This window comes from Diorhabda sublineata, chromosome 6 (genome assembly GCF_026230105.1).
Source record: "Diorhabda sublineata isolate icDioSubl1.1 chromosome 6, icDioSubl1.1, whole genome shotgun sequence".
Classification (NCBI taxonomy): domain Eukaryota; kingdom Metazoa; phylum Arthropoda; class Insecta; order Coleoptera; family Chrysomelidae; genus Diorhabda; species Diorhabda sublineata.
In genome coordinates, this window is record NC_079479.1 from 36136285 (window position 1) to 36155547 (window position 19263).

The 19263-nt window shown below is 31.5% G+C and overlaps 2 protein-coding genes across 4 annotated transcripts; both read right to left on the minus strand.

Annotated features, from left to right (window-relative positions):
• Positions 1 to 781: 781 nt before the first annotated feature.
• Positions 782 to 1612, minus strand: LOC130445229 (NADH dehydrogenase [ubiquinone] 1 beta subcomplex subunit 8, mitochondrial). Its single transcript, XM_056780780.1, has 3 exons — positions 1428 to 1612; positions 1148 to 1368; positions 782 to 1058 (listed from the first exon to the last, which is right to left on the minus strand). The coding sequence occupies exons 1-3, from the start codon at positions 1507 to 1509 to the stop codon at positions 840 to 842; spliced, it is 522 nt and encodes a 173-aa protein (XP_056636758.1). The 5' UTR covers positions 1510 to 1612; the 3' UTR covers positions 782 to 839.
• A 922-nt stretch (positions 1613 to 2534) lies between these two features.
• Positions 2535 to 18356, minus strand: LOC130445489 (DAZ-associated protein 2). 3 transcript variants are annotated; one of them, XR_008910060.1, is made up of 6 exons: positions 18089 to 18306; positions 11949 to 12050; positions 11759 to 11883; positions 11538 to 11684; positions 5558 to 11472; positions 2535 to 5399 (listed from the first exon to the last, which is right to left on the minus strand). XR_008910060.1 is itself a non-coding variant. In XM_056781125.1 (6 exons), the coding sequence occupies exons 3-6, from the start codon at positions 11971 to 11973 to the stop codon at positions 11290 to 11292; spliced, it is 480 nt and encodes a 159-aa protein (XP_056637103.1). In that variant the 5' UTR covers positions 11974 to 12050; positions 17651 to 17744; positions 18089 to 18302; the 3' UTR covers positions 2535 to 11289. The 3 variants fall into 3 exon arrangements, 2 of the variants coding, with proteins under 2 accessions (XP_056637103.1, XP_056637101.1); XM_056781125.1 differs by adding an exon at positions 17651 to 17744 and having other exon boundaries at positions 2535 to 11472; positions 18089 to 18302; XM_056781123.1 differs by having other exon boundaries at positions 2535 to 11472; positions 18089 to 18356.
• Between the last annotated feature and the right edge of the window lie 907 nt (positions 18357 to 19263).

Sequence of the window (19263 nt, forward strand, 5' to 3'; positions counted from 1 at the left end):
TGGTAAAAAAAAACGAGTATGTGAAGGATCAAATTATAATTTTGATGATCAATATGTATTCGGAATCAACTCACGTAGAATTCAATTTAATACCAGTCCACACGAAATATTCCGAATTGCTTGTTTACATCAAGCCGCCATTTTGTAAACAACTTGGCGGCCTTTTAGCGATATTAGAATGAAAATATCAGCTGTAGAAGTCGTTGACTTTGAATGAAATGTACAGGGGTTTTTTTTATCAGTTTCTACGAAAAAAAATTATTAAAGGCAGAAAAGTGAGGAAAATTTACAAAAATTGTATTTTCGGAAAAACCATTGCTCAAACTCAAAAATAGTTACTTTACTTACTTTTTTTCACAAATTAAATCCAATTATATCTTGATAAATTTACGAAAAAGTGATAAATCAATCCTTTTTTTCAATAGTACAATTTTACTTACATGCAACTCTCTCTTCAATATTAACTCTATGATTATATTGAAACTAGATGGGTTCTTCTTCTTTTTCCTGTAATTTGGCCTTCGTCTGTATGGTTACACAGTTTTATAATACCATTGAAACAATTAAGAAAAAAACGTCAAAAGTGTAGATATCAAATTTGAAACTTCGATTTGTTGAATAAATAGTTGAAGCTCACGTCGATTCCTAACAGTTCCACCCAATCTTTTATATAACGATAAAATTCATGGTATTCTATTAATTGAACATCCATTTTCAAGAAAAAAACAACAAATTGAAAAAATAAATTTAAATACTTTTATTAAAAATTCACTAGATAGTATCAAGTTTTAAATATTTATTTCAACATAAAATTATCTATAATACATTTTTTTTATAAATCATTCTGCGGGTTCGAAAGTATAATGAACTTTTCCTTCTTTCGGGTATTGCCTGGGCATAACAGAATGAAACATTTTAACGTTTTCTAGGAGATAATAAATTCCGAAAGTACCGAACATTACTCCTAAAAACTGAGCCCACAAAAACCACATTGGACGTCTCAATTTCACGCTTACATCATATCTATCTTCTCTCAATAAATCATACTCTGCATGTAACTAAAAGTAATTTATACCAAACGATTAAATTAAAGTAAAAAATCACGACATATTAAAATCCAACATATATTTTATTACTTAATACTCACAGTTTCGCCGAAATTCCTTTTCAATTCGGGGTTATCCCAAGGATAAAACGGATCTCTGGATTCAATTGATTGCATTGGTAGTTTGGGATAATCCCCGCATCCTTGCCCGTCATCTGGATAAGGTTCGTATTCAGATGGATGTAGTCCGTATTTTTCCGCTGCAGCTTGTCGTTCTTCTTCGGTTTGGGGATAAGGACCTGGTTTATAATCTTTATTCCAGTCTAAAAACATTACATAACTTAACCTTACATTTTCTTAAGTACATTTAAAATAAACTTACGATTTCTGATAGCCGTGACTAAAATGGCATTGTTTTTCAACCACGCTTTAGGAGGTTTTAGAGATTTTATTAAACTACTCATAGCTTTAAGAGATAGTTTTATAAAACTGTCAGATTGATGACAACAATTGAAATTGACAATAGTTGACAGTAGTTGCGTTCGGTAATGTTATTCGTGGAACAGTGCGTTCATGGAGCGATTTCTATCACGTCATCATAAGTTGAACAGATTGATTGCGGTAATTGCAGAACGGACAAATTAGAACAGATTAGAAGAAAGCATTTGTTAAAAGTGGAAAAAACTAAAATTGTTGAGAAATTATGCAGCGGTGTTACAGAAGACTTATTTCTTATGCAAGGAAAATAACATCTGAAAACTTCAATTAGGATTTTTGAAATTCACACTAAGGTTATGTTGATAACGGGTTCTGTCAAATCTTTGTTTGATGTGATGTTCTCACCGCGACCACAACGATCGTAGTCGTTATGTGGAGCGCTCAAGAGTATTTCAGGTACCGTGAACGCTTAGTGGAATGTACCAATATTATTATTTATATGATTGGTAATATTCCATCCAATAACCTATTCAAAATATCTGACAGTTCGATTTAATTAAATTTCATGTAGTTCCTTTTTATTTATGTAATGAAATTAATGAACATTATTTGTAACCCTCAAAAGATCTAATCAAGGTATTATCAAAATAATTGACTACCATAAAAAAAGAGAGTTGCGGGAGACAAATATATTTAAGTTGATAACGAACTTGTTCTTTAACTTCAGTGAGAAACAACTTACCCATGAATGTAGAAATAATTTGTCTTTGTTTTTTTTTTTCGGAACGTCACTGTTTGTCTTACTGACGGCTTTGACTTTTGTATTTACAACGTACAACGATGTCAATGTCATGTCATGTCAAATGTCACTGAGTTTAAGGGATTTACCAACACATGTTTATTTATTAAATAATTATATTTGGTTATTTCGAGTAGTTATTTTGTTGACCATACTGTTAAATTATTTTTCTCTTGTTATTTTGACGAAACAATATTGAAAATTAGTGCTCAGTGACGGCATCGAGTGATGGTGGAATAATAAAACCATATTTTACATTCAACTTTTATTTATTGCGCTAGAATGATTTCATTTCAATTAACGGTATATTTAATTATTTATTTTATAATAGATCAAACAAACATTAAAAAAATAGAAATAAATATCGAATTTATGGAAAGGTAAATATTCAAGTGTTTTTTTACCTCAAAAATTCACAATACTATTACTACAAGTATTATACATTGATTTTCTGTAATAATATAATTATTATTTATAAGAAAAAGTACGTTCAAAACGAACTAATATCATCCTAAGAACAATTGTTTAGATACAAGAATTTACACAATCACGAAATTCGTAAAAACAAATTTTAATCATTTAAAATTGATTTTTTTTAGTAAAAACACTTTTCAAATTACCTCTTCATAAGTAAATGAGACTAAAAAAAAATATTTATTTGTACTACTTATCTGTTAAGAGATGGAAATGTTGAAACATGCTGACAATTATAAATTTTGTCGTCAGTTGCACCAGTTCATAAACAAAAGTGAAATAACCAATACGTTTAATCATAACGATTATGAATAACTAAAATTTATCTCCCTCGTATAACAATTCCGTTAAATCAAGTATTCAAAACATTTTTTTAAACGGATAATACAAATATTATTATACCCCCACTAAGCTTACTATAAAGTTTTGAAAGCTGTCAACTTCAAAAAGTGGCCTTTTTAAACAAGACTATTAAGTTATTGTTATTAATGATTCAGTTACTATTCATTTGTTTTTGATGACGGGTCGTAGTGTGCAACTGACCACAATTTTACAAAAGTATTGACATAGAAGTTGAAAAAATTTCCACTCCTATGGTTAAATTTCAATTTGATGATAAATAATTCAACTAGAAAATTGATATTAGCACGATTGGGAGCTTTATAATTAGATAGTGGGATTCACAATTTGGCAACGATTGTTGTGGTCTCTCATCGACGAATAATGAGAATAAAAAGTGAATATTCGTGATGCCAAAACTGTGAAAACTGAAATATTAGTGAATTTTTTTTCAAAATCGATTTACACGGCAAGATTTTTTTACTACACTGTTGACACCTGTGTTGAATCGATCTAATAGTGACTCGATGCTTTTTGTAGGTTATGTTTAGTTTTATTTTTAATACATGTGAGTATTGGATATCAATGTTTACTTTTTGTTTTTTTATTCTTTATTCAGTTTAATTATCAACAGATTCTTTTAAAAACATGTAAAATATTCCAGTAGTTTTGTTTTATATTTAAAAAGTAACTGGAATTGCTATATGGATGAAAATTAAAGAAAAAGAAGAATCAAGATAAACGAAAATTTGACATTCATGAGATTCGGAGACTATTTGAAAAGTTTTTTGATTTTCGTATTCTTTGTTTATATATACCGGGTTCGGATGAGAAGTAATGTGAGAATTAAGAAAAAAAAACATTATTTTCATATTTTGGATGTAACCGAAAAAGTTTCGATATTCTTTAGACTTTCAACATAGTCCGTTCATGTATATACCAGGGTCGGATGAGAAGTTTCCGAAAAAAATCTATTAGTGTAAAATAAAAAAAAATCCAATTGTTCTAGCTTTTAAAAAGAATTTTATTTGAGTCTAAAAATCCACCTGGAAGGTTTTTTCTTCCAACAAATGGCACAAAACTTAATTTGTGATGTAAATAAAAAAAAACTTAAACAAAAACACAACCGTCAATAATTTTTAAACAAATAAAAAAAAGTTAGCTAATATTTCAGCCATTAGGACCGCAATGAAACGTAACAAACGTCGACGGAAATATTTTTATGGAAAATTGCACAGAATTATAAAAAATGACGAAAAAACACGCGTTGAATAATGTAATTGAAAGTATCCGGTACGAGGACACAACTTTCATCCCAAAAAAATGTCGATTTATCATTTAAATACGAGGTATATTCATAAAGAATCCAGCGTATCGCCATTAGCACTGACATTATTCAAAATGGCCAACTTGATTAAAAATTTCGTTAATTAACCTTGACGCCATTTTGATCTCGCCGTTAGCAGCGCCATTATTCAAAATGGCCGACTTGATTAAAAATTTCGTTAATTAACCTTGACGCCATTTTGATCTCGCCGTTAGCACTGTCATTATTCAAAATGGCCGACTTGATTAAAAATTTCGTTAATTAACCTTGACGCCATTTTGATCTCGTCGTTTGTAATGTCATTATTCAAAATGGCCGACTTGATTAAAAATTTCGTTAATTAACCTTGACGCCATTTTGATCTCGCCGTTTGTAATGTCATTATTCAAAATGACCGACTTGATTAAAAATTTCGTTAATTAACCTTGACGCCATTTTGATCTCGCCGTTAGCACTGTCATTATTCAAAATGGCCGACTTGATTAAAAATTTCGTTAATTAACCTTGACGCCATTTTGATCTCGCCGTTAGCACTGTCATTATTCAAAATGACCGACTTGATTAAAAATTTCGTTAATTAACCTTGACGCCATTTTGATCTCGCCGTTAGCAGCGCCATTATTCAAAATGGCCGACTTGATTAAAAATTTCGTTAATTAACCTTGACGCCATTTTGATCTCGCCGTTAGCAGCGCCATTATTCAAAATGGCCGACTTGATTAAAAATTTCGTTAATTAACCTTGACGCCATTTTGATCTCGCCGTTAGCACTGTCATTATTCAAAATGGCCGACTTGATTAAAAATTTCGTTAATTAACCTTGACGCCATTTTGATCTCGTCGTTTGTAATGTCATTATTCAAAATGGCCGACTTGATTAAAAATTTCGTTAATTAACCTTGACGCCATTTTGATCTCGCCGTTAGCAGCGCCATTATTCAAAATGGCCGACTTGATTAAAAATTTCGTTAATTAACCTTGACGCCATTTTGATCTCGCCGTTAGCACTGCCATTATTCAAAATGGCCGACTTGATTAAAAATTTCGTTAATTAACCTTGACGCCATTTTGATCTAGCCGTTAGCACTGTCATTATTCAAAATGGCCGACTTGATTAAAAATTTCGTTGATTAACCTTGACGCCATTTTGATCTCGCCGTTTGTAATGTCATTATTCAAAATGACCGACTTGATTAAAAATTTCGTTAATTAACCTTGACGCCATTTTGATCTCGCCGTTAGCAGCGCCATTATTCAAAATGACCGACTTGATTAAAAATTTCGTTAATTAACCTTGACGCCATTTTGATCTCGCCGTTAGCACTGCCATTATTCAAAATGGCCGACTTGATTAAAAATTTCGTTAATTAACCTTGACGCCATTTTGATCTAGCCGTTAGCACTGTCATTATTCAAAATGGCCGACTTGATTAAAAATTTCGTTAATTAACCTTGACGCCATTTTGATCTCGCCGTTTGTAATGTCATTATTCAAAATGACCGACTTGATTAAAAATTTCGTTAATTAACCTTGACGCCATTTTGATCTCGCCGTTAGCACTGCCATTATTCAAAATGGCCGACTTGATTAAAAATTTCGTTAATTAACCTTGACGCCATTTTGATCTCGCCGTTTGTAATGTCATTATTCAAAATGACCGACTTGATTAAAAATTTCGTTAATTAACCTTGACGCCATTTTGATCTCGCCGTTAGCAGCGCCATTATTCAAAATGGCCGACTTGATTAAAAATTTCGTTAATTAACCTTGACGCCATTTTGATCTCGCCGTTTGTAATGTCATTATTCAAAATGACCGACTTGATTAAAAATTTCGTTAATTAACCTTGACGCCATTTTGATCTCGCCGTTAGCAGCGCCATTATTCAAAATGGCCGACTTGATTAAAAATTTCGTTAATTAACCTTGACGCCATTTTGATCTCGCCGTTTGTAATGTCATTATTCAAAATGACCGACTTGATTAAAAATTTCGTTAATTAACCTTGACGCCATTTTGATCTCGCCGTTTGTAATGTCATTATTCAAAATGACCGACTTGATTAAAAATTTCGTTAATTAACCTTGACGCCATTTTGATCTCGCCGTTAGCAGCGCCATTATTCAAAATGGCCGACTTGATTAAAAATTTCGTTAATTAACCTTGACGCCATTTTGATCTCGCCGTTTGTAATGTCATTATTCAAAATGACCGACTTGATTAAAAATTTCGTTAATTAACCTTGACGCCATTTTGATCTCGCCGTTAGCAGCGCCATTATTCAAAATGGCCGACTTGATTAAAAATTTCGTTAATTAACCTTGACGCCATTTTGATCTCGCCGTTTGTAATGTCATTATTCAAAATGGCCGACTTGATTAAAAATTTCGTTAATTAACCTTGACGCCATTTTGATCTCGCCGTTAGCAGCGCCATTATTCAAAATGGCCGACTTGATTAAAAATTTCGTTAATTAAACTTGACGCCATTTTGAACTCGCCGTTAGTAATGTTATTATTTAAAATGGCCGATAATCAAAATTAACGCCATTTTAAGCTCGCCGGTTGTGAAAAACGGAGTTTATTGTACGAAAATCCATCAATTTTCAAGTAAAAACACTTTCTGGTCCTTCGAGCCTTATAAAACAGTTCATACCCGGCTCGAAGGACCAGAAAGTGCAATTTCAAGTGTAGGTGTAGTGAACACTTTTTGGAACGTCCTCGTACCATACATATTTCAACGGTGTCGATTCAATCGTATTTTTTTTTTCGATAAATCCAACGGGGAAATGGAGTAGTAATACGTTTCGAATGTGTTACACATCATCAATTACTTTAAAAATATTTTTAAGGAATATTATATGAGAAAAAAATGTCAATAAAACGGTTAATTATTGAAATTCGAATATTTATAGCTGCCCCATTTCGATTTATTTTTTTTTTGGATAAAACTATAAGAAAAAGAACAAAAAAAAAATAATGCTGAATATTTTTTTAATAAGAGCTAAAGTGAGGTAATAATTTCGATTAATTTATTTTTACTATAGTTAAGTCCTATTTTATTACAAGTTTTTTTGTTGTTGTAATTCCTAATTAAAACAAGAGTTTTCACGTTTTTTTTCCTTTTTTTCGATACCTGAATCGTTTAAATAATAATAATAATTAAAAAAAAATAAGAGAGAGAAAATAAAATCACGTACACGCCTGTTGTTAGTGCGCTAATATATCGAATCGCAAAAGAATGACATACGACACTGTTTTATAAACCCATCACATGTCAAAAATGACATTTTTTTGTTGTTTAGGAAGCAGAAGTTAACGAAGCGAAAAAATTTCCTCTATGGTGATTGTAACTTTTATTTTTTTGAATCAGCTTTGATTTATAAGAGTTACTGCATCTTAAAAGAGGCAAAACAAATAAAAAACGATATTAGATATATTAAATTCACAAAATTTGATGTCGTAACGTCCTATAAACCGTTTTTGTTTCATAACAAGTCTCATTGTAACCGTAACTTTTATTTTTATCCGTCAGTTACAATTTATAAGAGTTACGGTTACTGTTAATAAACCAAAACCGATAAAATATACAAAAGATTATCAAAATGTAGAGCCATGTTGTTCTATAAACCTCATTTGCCTTATAAAAAATTTTTATTGGACCAAAAAAGGGGTGTAACTCTTATTTTTCTTTCAAAATTTCAACTTGCCAAGTTTTTGTTCGAATTAAAAAGTGAAATTGATCTGGAAAACGTCAGAATTAGAAAAATGTTCATTATAAACACAAGTTTTGTCCTCTAAAGAGTCTTATTGGTATATCAACACCGATTGGTTGATGTAACTCTTATTTTTATCCGTCAGTTACAATTTATAAGAGTTACGGTTACTGTTAATAAACCAAAACCGATAAAATATACAAAAGATTATCAAAATGTAGAGCCATGTTGTTCTATAAACCTCATTTGCCTTATAAAAAATTTTTATTGGACCAAAAAAGGGGTGTAACTCTTATTTTTCTTTCAAAATTTCAACTTGCCAAGTTTTTGTTCGAATTGAAGAGTGAAATTGATCTGGAAAACGTCAGAATTAGAAAAATGTTCATTATAAACACAAGTTTTGTCCTCTAAAGAGTCTTATTGGTATATCAACACCGATTGGTTGATGTAACTCTTATTTTTATCCGTCAGTTACAATTTATAAGAGTTACGGTTACTGTTAATAAACCAAAACCGATAAAATATACAAAAGATTATCAAAATGTAGAGCCATGTTGTTCTATAAACCTCATTTGCCTTATAAAAAATTTTTATTGGACCAAAAAAGGGGTGTAACTCTTATTTTTCTTTCAAAATTTCAACTTGCCAAGTTTTTGTTCGAATTAAAAAGTGAAATTGATCTGGAAAACGTCAGAATTAGAAAAATGTTCATTATAAACACAAGTTTTGTCCTCTAAAGAGTCTTATTGGTATATCAACACCGATTGGTTGATGTAACTCTTATTTTTATCCGTCAGTTACAATTTATAAGAGTTACGGTTACTGTTAATAAACCAAAACCGATAAAATATACAAAAGATTATCAAAATGTAGAGCCATGTTGTTCTATAAACCTCATTTGCCTTATAAAAAATTTTTATTGGACCAAAAAAGGGGTGTAACTCTTATTTTTCTTTCAAAATTTCAACTTGCCAAGTTTTTGTTCGAATTGAAGAGTGAAATTGATCTGGAAAACGTCAGAATTAGAAAAATGTTCATTATAAACACAAGTTTTGTCCTCTAAAGAGTCTTATTGGTATATCAACACCGATTGGTTGATGTAACTCTTATTTTTATCCGTCAGTTACAATTTATAAGAGTTACGGTTACTGTTAATAAACCAAAACCGATAAAATATACAAAAGATTATCAAAATGTAGAGCCATGTTGTTCTATAAACCTCATTTGCCTTATAAAAAATTCTTATTGGACCAAAAAAGGGGTGTAACTCTTATTTTTCTTTCAAAATTTCAACTTGCCAAGTTTTTGTTCGAATTAAAAAGTGAAATTGATCTGGAAAACGTCAGAATTAGAAAAATGTTCATTATAAACACAAGTTTTGTCCTCTAAAGAGCCTTATCGGTGTATCAACACCGATTGGTTGATGTAACTATTATTTTTATCCGTTAGTTACAATTTATAAGAGTTACGGTTACTGTTAATAAACCAAAACCGATAAAATATACAAAAGATTATCAAAATGTAGAGCCAAAATGTTCTATAAACCTCATTTGCCTTATAAAAAATTCTTATTGGACCAAAAAAGGGGTGTAACTCTTATTTTTCTCTCAAAATTTCAACTTGCCAAGTTTTGGTTCGAATTAAAAAGTGAAATTGATCTGGAAAACGTCAGAATTAGAAAAATGTTCATTATAAACACAAGTTTTGTCCTCTAAAGAGTCTTATTGGTATATCAACACCGATTGGTTGATGTAACTCTTATTTTTATCCGTCAGTTACAATTTATAAGAGTTACGGTTACTGTTAATAAACCAAAACCGATAAAATATACAAAAGATTATCAAAATGTAGAGCCATGTTGTTCTATAAACCTCATTTGCCTTATAAAAAATTTTTATTGGACCAAAAAAGGGGTGTAACTCTTATTTTTCTTTCAAAATTTCAACTTGCCAAGTTTTTGTTCGAATTAAAAAGTGAAATTGATCTGGAAAACGTCAGAATTAGAAAAATGTTCATTATAAACACAAGTTTTGTCCTCTAAAGAGTCTTATTGGTATATCAACACCGATTGGTTGATGTAACTCTTATTTTTATCCGTCAGTTACAATTTATAAGAGTTACGGTTACTGTTAATAAACCAAAACCGATAAAATATACAAAAGATTATCAAAATGTAGAGCCATGTTGTTCTATAAACCTCATTTGCCTTATAAAAAATTTTTATTGGACCAAAAAAGGGGTGTAACTCTTATTTTTCTTTCAAAATTTCAACTTGCCAAGTTTTTGTTCGAATTAAAAAGTGAAATTGATCTGGAAAACGTCAGAATTAGAAAAATGTTCATTATAAACACAAGTTTTGTCCTCTAAAGAGCCTTATCGGTGTATCAACACCGATTGGTTGATGTAACTCTTATTTTTATCCGTTAGTTACAATTTATAAGAGTTACGGTTACTGTTAATAAACCAAAACCGATAAAATATACAAAAGATTATCAAAATGTAGAGCCATGTTGTTCTATAAACCTCATTTGCCTTATAAAAAATTTTTATTGGACCAAAAAAGGGGTGTAACTCTTATTTTTCTTTCAAAATTTCAACTTGCCAAGTTTTTGTTCGAATTAAAAAGTGAAATTGATCTGGAAAACGTCAGAATTAGAAAAATGTTCATTATAAACACAAGTTTTGTCCTCTAAAGAGCCTTATCGGTGTATCAACACCGATCGGTTGATGTAACTCTTATTTTTATCCGTCAGTTACAATTTATAAGAGTTACAACTTCAGTTGTAGAACAAAAATGGTGCAAATTATATCGGATTTGCAAAATTTGATGCCAGAATATCCCGCAAACGATTTTTGTTTCGAAAAAAACACTAATCAGACCAATCGAACGACGTAACTATTATTTTTATCCGTTAGTTACAATCTATAAGAGTTACAGCTCTTCCGCTTTGCAAAAAATTGTGCCAAATATCAAAAATTTCGTTTCGTTCTTTTGCGACCGACCAAACAACTTTTTTCTGACCTATTAACTAAGGACTAGATTTAAAAAAAAAAACCCATCGGGGCATCCGTCCGTCAAAAATAAAATATAATAACAATTTCGTTTTTCTTCTTCTTTTTTTTTATCCCCTAATCGCTCGCCCGAGCATTTCCTACCAAAAAGTATACCCCCCCTCGGATCCGCCCGCCAGGAAAGTATTTTTCTTCTGTCCTAACGCCACCTGGTGACCGGCCATCGCGGCCAATTGCGCCGCCGACGGGGGAACGCCCGGCGGAGCCGGGGGAAGTACCTGTTGAGCTATACCGTCGAATCGAGCGCCGGCGTCGTACCCGTTCTACAAATTAAATTAAATTTTTTTTTTTATTACAACGGCATTTATACACAGGGCGATCTACTTACTGGTATCATAATGGTCGGCCTCAATTGTGCGGGTTGCATGGCGTACGAGTAAGCGCCCAACGATGGGTAATACTGCATCGGGGCGTAAGTCGGGTAACCTAAATACGTCGGGTAACCGGCGGCGTACATCGCGCCGGGGGGATACATCTGAAATAATTGATAACAAATATAACGTATATCCACCGTATAGACCCGATTTGTATCCCTCGCGGGTTACTTACGTGTTGTCCGACGATTGCCGCCGGATGAGTTAGAGCTTGATCGTAGGTAGGAGGAGGACCTTGAGGATAAATCTGAGTCTGTCCGGGAATGACGTAGGGATTACCTCCCGGTATACCGGGCATTACTGAAATACATAAATTACCGCCGTCTAATTTTTTATTATTATTTTTATAATATATCGGAACGTACCTCCGTACGGTTGCGACGTAGGCATTGGGGGATTGGCTTGCGGCGGCGGTTGCGGAGTAAAAGACGGTCCACTCGATTGCGGAGGACCGGCGCCACCGATAGCTGCAAATTTAATAAAAATTTCGTGGGTTTATATACAATTTATACACGGAATAAGGTGAGATGCAAAACCAAACTCAAAAAAAATTGTTACGGTTAAGTGGAATTAGATTAAAAAAAAAAAAAAAAAAACCTTATATCGAACGTTGTATGTCATCGCACAGGATATCCCACGTATTTTTTTCCAAGATCCGTTGAACCAAAGCCGTCAAAACTACTTCCGAAGTGTCTGGAGGTACCCCAGAAGGATGGGAAACAGTTTAGCCCAAAATTTGGCACAATAAATCGTTCAAAACGAACTAATTGAAAGTCTCGATTGACACTAAGCTCCCCCAGAACAGTCAAAACTACTTCCGAAGTGTCTGGAGGTACCCCAGAAGGATGGGAAACAGTTTAGCCCAAAATTTGGCACAATAAATCGTTCAAAACGAACTAACTGAAAGTCTCGATTGACACTAAGCTCCCCCAGAACAGTCAAAACTACTTCCGAAGTGTCTGGAGGTACCCCAGAAGGATGGGAAACAGTTTAGCCCAAAATTTGGCACAATAAATCGTTTAAAACGAACTAATTGAAAGTCTCGATTGACACTAAGCTCCCCCAGAACAGTCAAAACTACTTCCGAAGTGTCTGGAGGTACCCCAGAAGGATGGGAAACAGTTTAGCCCAAAATTTGGCACAATAAATCGTTCAAAACGAACTAACTGAAAGTCTCGATTGACACTAAGCTGCCCCAGAACAGTCAAAACTACTTCCGAAGTGTCTGGAGGTACCCCAGAAGGATGGGAAACAGTTTAGCCCAAAATTTGGCACAATAAATCGTTCAAAACGAACTAACTGAAAGTCTCGATTGACACTAAGCTGCCCCAGAACAGTCAAAACTACTTCCGAAGTGTCTGGAGGTACCCCAGAAGGATGGGAAACAGTTTAGCCCAAAATTTGGCACAATAAATCGTTCAAAACGAACTGATTGAAAGTCTCGATTGACACTAAGCTGCCCCAGAACAGTCAAAACTACTTCCGAAGTATCTGGAGGTACCCCAGAAGGATGGGAAACAGTTTAGCCCAAAATTTGGCACAATAAATCGTTCAAAACGAACTAATTGAAAGTCTCGATTGACACTAAGCTCCCCCAGAACAGTCAAAGCTACTTCCGAAGTATCTGGAGGTACCCCAGAAGGATGGGAAACAGTTTAGCCCAAAATTTGGCACAATAAATCGTTCAAAACGAACTAATTGAAAGTCTCGATTGACACTAAGCTCCCCCAGAACAGTCAAAACTACTTCCGAAGTATCTGGAGGTACCCCAGAAGGATGGGAAACAGTTTAGCCCAAAATTTGGCACAATAAATCGTTCAAAACGAACTAATTGAAAGTCTCGATTGACACTAAGCTGCCCCAGAACAGTCAAAACTACTTCCGAAGTGTCTGGAGTTACCCCAGAAGGAAGGGAAATTTTTTTGCAAGTTTTTTACCTCGAAATCCAACAACTCTGCAATCCCTGTACAGTCCGAGGGTACTATGAAAGGTTTGAGGTACCCTTGGACTCTTCGAAGGTAGTTTTGGGGTTTAATGCCCATTGAAATTTAATCAGCTTGCTTAAGAAGCATAAAAAATCCAAAAAAACATAATTAAACGTAGATAGAAGAGGTCTGTATCTGATAATTAGTTACAAAAACGATTTCTCCAGCTGTTTATAAATAATAATGATTGAATATTAAATTTCGGTAGTGGAATTTGCTAATTTAGTACTTATTATTATTTAAAATAGACATTAGTACCGTAACCAATGGTAATTACGTCATAAATTTGAGCCATAACGTCGAAATATGTCATTGACGCCATATTGGAAATAGTACGCGTGTTTATTTATATCTTCCAACATTGAAATAGTTAATGACAATTAAAGTTATTTTAAGAATAGCCCCCGTATACTACAGATTTGTTATCTGTGATTATTTTTCGATAAAATATTAGCTACAAACACAATTTTCATTCATACAACGAATTTGATAGAGAAAGAGAGAAAATTCCACTCTATAAATAAATGTTACAACATGGCGTCGAATTCATGACGTCATAACTACCGGTTAGAACTAGTTTTAACCAAAAAAAATGTGGAACACCCTGTGGAAAGTTATCGTGAATTAATTTTTTTATGAATATAAACAGTTATCCTAAAATATATATATATAAATAAGTAAAAACGTCCTAAATATACATTAATGATGACAATAATGTTCTTATTTATATTCATGTTATTTAGGGGGTTGAAAAACTAGATTTATAATTAATTACGTGCAAAGATTTATTTAGCTTATTCAATATTTTCGTTAAAATACTCATTTCTCGTGGAAAATTTAAAGCAAAATAAATCTTTAAAAAAAAACCATGCAAAATAAAATAAAATTATATATTTCAGTTACTTAGTGTTTTTTTTCAATCGAATTTTCGACTTCACTGTATACTCCGATAAAAACTAATTAAATTCAACCGAGGAAATTGAAAATATCAATATTGTAGACCGGTTTTAGAGTTTTTAGAACTCATCAGCATAACGTACTCTTTTTCTATTACATCGTTTTAATTCTAATGGGTAAAAAACCGTTTAATTGATTTGAAATATTCCTATCGTTCGATTTAAATCATTATTTTCATAAAAGTACCACGTTCTGTCAAATTCTTCTTATTCACTAAGAATTATATTTTTGTTCTTGACGTTTGAGATTTCAAACGGCTGATTTAGGCAGTACGCCATTTTGTATGGAGGGCTTTGCAAATATGGCCGCCGATGACGATTTTTTTTGATAAAATATTAATTTATATCTACCAGATACTTTTCATTACACGCTGTATAATTCATAAATGAAATATATTCTTCCTTATTTAAATAAATAAATAAACATGCTAAGGAAATTTTCCATAATTATAAAATCAGATCTTGTTTTCAATTGGATAAATACAAGTTTCGAAATAATTCAACTATGACGGGAAACGTCTTTGGCAAGGTCTGATTTTCAATTTATTTTTGGGAATCGGAACTAAAAATAATAAAAAAATAAATATTTCGAAATAAACCGAAGGAAACAAAAAAAATATACCGATATTGTTTACGTATTATTATTTACTGCAAATAAAATAACCGAAAAAAAAAAATATTTCATGCTTTATACTGTACTACGCATGCAACATACGAGTGGTACACAACAATTCCTATAAATATATTTTTTAAATACTTTTTTCTCCACCAAAACTGCCACTTCATACCTTTACCAAGATATTTTTACTAAAAACTGATTTCCAATGTAAAATATGTCAATAATAGGGGCTTTCGTAACTAAAATGAAGTACTAACAGTATAATACGACACTATTGATAAAGACTTAACAGTCAAATAAAGACAGCTATTGACGTATAATCAAAATTGATTGCCAATGTAAAATGTGACAGACAATATTAATAGTATTCATGATTAAAATGGCCTCCAATTAAAATATTTCAATAATATTAAAAACGATTGCCAACGTAAAAAGTGTTCCTAAAATTTATAATCAAAACGAGGGTACTTTTATTGACTGATAATTAAATCAAACCTAAAAATTTAAATAATAATGGCAGAACATTAAGATGACCTGTTCTTTCCCCAGATATAATTCCAAGTGAGTTTTGTGTACGTATTTAAAAAATAAATTCATGAATATTTACGTTTTTTAAAACTTTTTGTAATAAGAAAAATCTAAAACCGTTGTGAACACTCATTTTACGTATTTTTTATGGTGATTTAGAAATTTGAAATGTCACAATTAAAAAAAAATAATCATAAAGTCAAAACTGTTTTGATAAATGTCAGTTAAATCGATAGAAAATGATTTTCACGTAATTCGGGGTTAATCAAATTTCAAAATCATCATTGATCATATAAATGGTTATATCTAGTGAGGGGGGGTTACTTAATCTAAAGGAGTCACATATTAGTAATAATAAATAGTTAAAAACGTTATAAATTACAAAAAAATCCCGGCGACCAGTGGTGTTGCAACATTATTCTGTACCTATCAAACGTATAACTGTCAAAATTAACGTTTTTTACTCTGAAATGATTGAAATTTCTCCCACAATCGATAGGTACAGATAAATCAAGGGTATAATATTAGAGACGTAGAGGTGCTGCAGCAGAATAGCCAACATTGTAGCAAACACCGGTGAAATCCAGTAGGGTTTACCTCTCTACTCCCACACATAGTTAAAAAAAATATGTAACAATTAATATTTTTTTTATTTTTCAACAAACAAAATTGTCCTGCCGTGTATACCGAATTTTTCATAATTTGTGTTCACGATGTTGCCCATAGTTGTATTTTATCACAAAAAATTAAAAAACAAAACAAATTAAAGTGTTTTTCCTTCAGTAGGAGTGAAATGATTAACATAAGCTAGAATTGCGAAGATGTGTAACATGCTTGGAAAAAAGTTATACCCCTTTTCTCAGTGTATTTGAAAATACATTGTTACATATTTTTTTGTATTTCATGCAGTGAATTATAGACCATAAAAGTCTAATTGTTGAACCATTGATATTTTTTTACATCTTCAGCTACAGTAACTGTTGTAACTTCCACATTCATTTGGTTATAATAAAATGTTACATGTTATAATACTCACGTTCAAAAATTAACATGAAATCAATTTTCAAAACAATTAAAAGAAGTTGAGCGTTGGCAAATTAGAAATTCTAAACAAACACTTTTTCTGCACTGATTTTTCACAATATTATAAGGAGGCTAAAAAGGTTAATCTTCTTTCCTCTAAAACTTGGCCTTTTCCTATATAATTACAAGTTATATAATTCTAGAGTGCTCTTAAGAATCGAATTACAACTCTGAAGTGATCTCTATGACAGGAATGAAACGAGAAGTTGACAGAAGGAGGTACATAAATTAGGAAAAATTTCGAGTCTGTAATTATAAATAGATTTTTTTTTTATTAAATATGTGTTTATGTTAATATAATGCGAATTTTTGTTTAATTTCAACAAATAATCCTAATTTAAAATGGTTAGTATCAAATTGAGGTTAATTGTAAGATAAAAATGATTCAGTCCAGAATTGTCCCTTTTGCAATTTCCCACAGACTGGGAGAAACTTCAAAATTAAAAAAAATCAAAATACTAAATTAAAATTAGTTTATGAAAAATCCATTAATTATTAAATAATTTCCTTTACAACAATATTTGATAGAAAGATAGATGTAACAAGAAAAACACATATAAAAGTAGAATTTCGGATATTTGGTAATTAATTTATTGTTAAAGTCATACTTTTTATTAATTCGGGAAGTTTTTATCAATAAAAAAAATCTTTTTATAAGTTAGAACTCAATCAATTATCTTGGGGACAATATATAGTTATTTAAATAGAAAATCACGATAAATGTTGTGTAAGTTTGAACATCTGTTCAGATTACGCATAATAAAATGATATTTAACAAATGAATGTGGATTGTTACAATCCCCAATCAAAAAGTCTAGTGAAGTAATCGTTGAGCAGGTATGAATACCAACAAGCAAATCAGCCACTGTATAAACACATGAAAATATAATATGTACTGTTTTTTTTCGGGATCCACGTCCGGGGGTGATCAGCTCATCTTCCTGTGCAGTTGAAGCTGGAAGTAACATACTTTCATGATCATCTCGTTTCCTAAATTTATAATATTACATATTAAATTTCCCTAATTCCTATTACTGCAGTGGATAAACTAGGGCAAGGCTATCACAGGATGGAATGAGTTAGAAACATATACTTATGTAGGTTACCCGTTGAAGAGACAGAGATAACCTTAGTGTCAGTATTGATTTAAACATCCTGCATAATTATGCAATTTTTATCAGATTCTCTGCCTCTACGTATACTTAATTTTCGCCTATTCGGAATCTGGTGTTAGTTAAAATAATATTAAGACAAATATACCACGGTTTTTATAGTAATTTTACGCGAGTTACCACCTATCCTCCATCTTTATACGTTTGCCTGAAATCACTTACCTTTTTTGTCGGACATTATTTTGTAAAGGTTACTTTGACGATATTAACACAAAATAACGAGAAACACTTTGTTGAATTGTGAAAACAATTTACACTAAAACTCGCCAGAAAACCTCACAAACAAAAGTCAAATAATTCTGATAAATTAGAGAAAGAAAGCACATCGACCTTAGAAATGACACTGCAAGAGATCGTGCACGTGAGAGAGACGGATTTATACGGCAAAGCATGAAAACCATTTCTTCCTTTTGTGCGCCAACGGGATTGCGTGGACTCGATTCTCATTTGCAAGAGTTAATACGACCTACCTATGTTGCCGATTATTCAATTTTATCCTTAACACAAAGAAAATTTCACATTAATCCTTGAAACATTTCTAAATAGATATCAAGGTTTATTTATGTTCTATAAAATTTAATAATAGTTTCCGTCTAATTTTAATACCACTAAAATATATTTCAATCCGATCGATGAAAAAATTAAATATAAATTAACATACCAGTCAACGTACGTAGGATATAAGGATTACGTCGACAATGTTGTAAAATTTAATTCTACATCCTAAAATAAAGTTTAAAATCTATAATTTCAATCAGCACATGAGATTTTATAAGAATCGTGTTGATTAACAACAAATGGAATTTAATTTTAAACTATTTAATATCAGTACAAAATTAAATTTGTTTCGTATTATTGCTACAAGTTATATTTTTGTATCGAATTAATGCTGGTTTTTTCTTAAATTACAATTAACAGTATTTATTGTAATCTAATTGATAGCCAGAAATTACTTTTAACAAAATAAATAATCATTTTGAAATGTCCATTAAATATTTTGTATGAATAACTCATATGAAATTCTTTACAATGCTAATTTTTTCATTTTTAGAAAGAATAAACAAAAGTGGATATATATTAAGTAATTTAAACGTAATACTAATGTATATATTTCCATATACAAATAAATCTGTGGCAGATTATAAAAAAATAACTTCGTTTGTCCTACAAGATAGGCAACCAACATTATTTATACATAACACAAGTCAATGGCCGCATTTTGAATTTTACGTTTTTACTTTGTTTTTAATAAAATAATTTTCTAATTAAAGAACAATGAATATTGTATTTTATATTTGTATAAACTTCTTCCGATGTAATTTTTATGGTCTAGACCA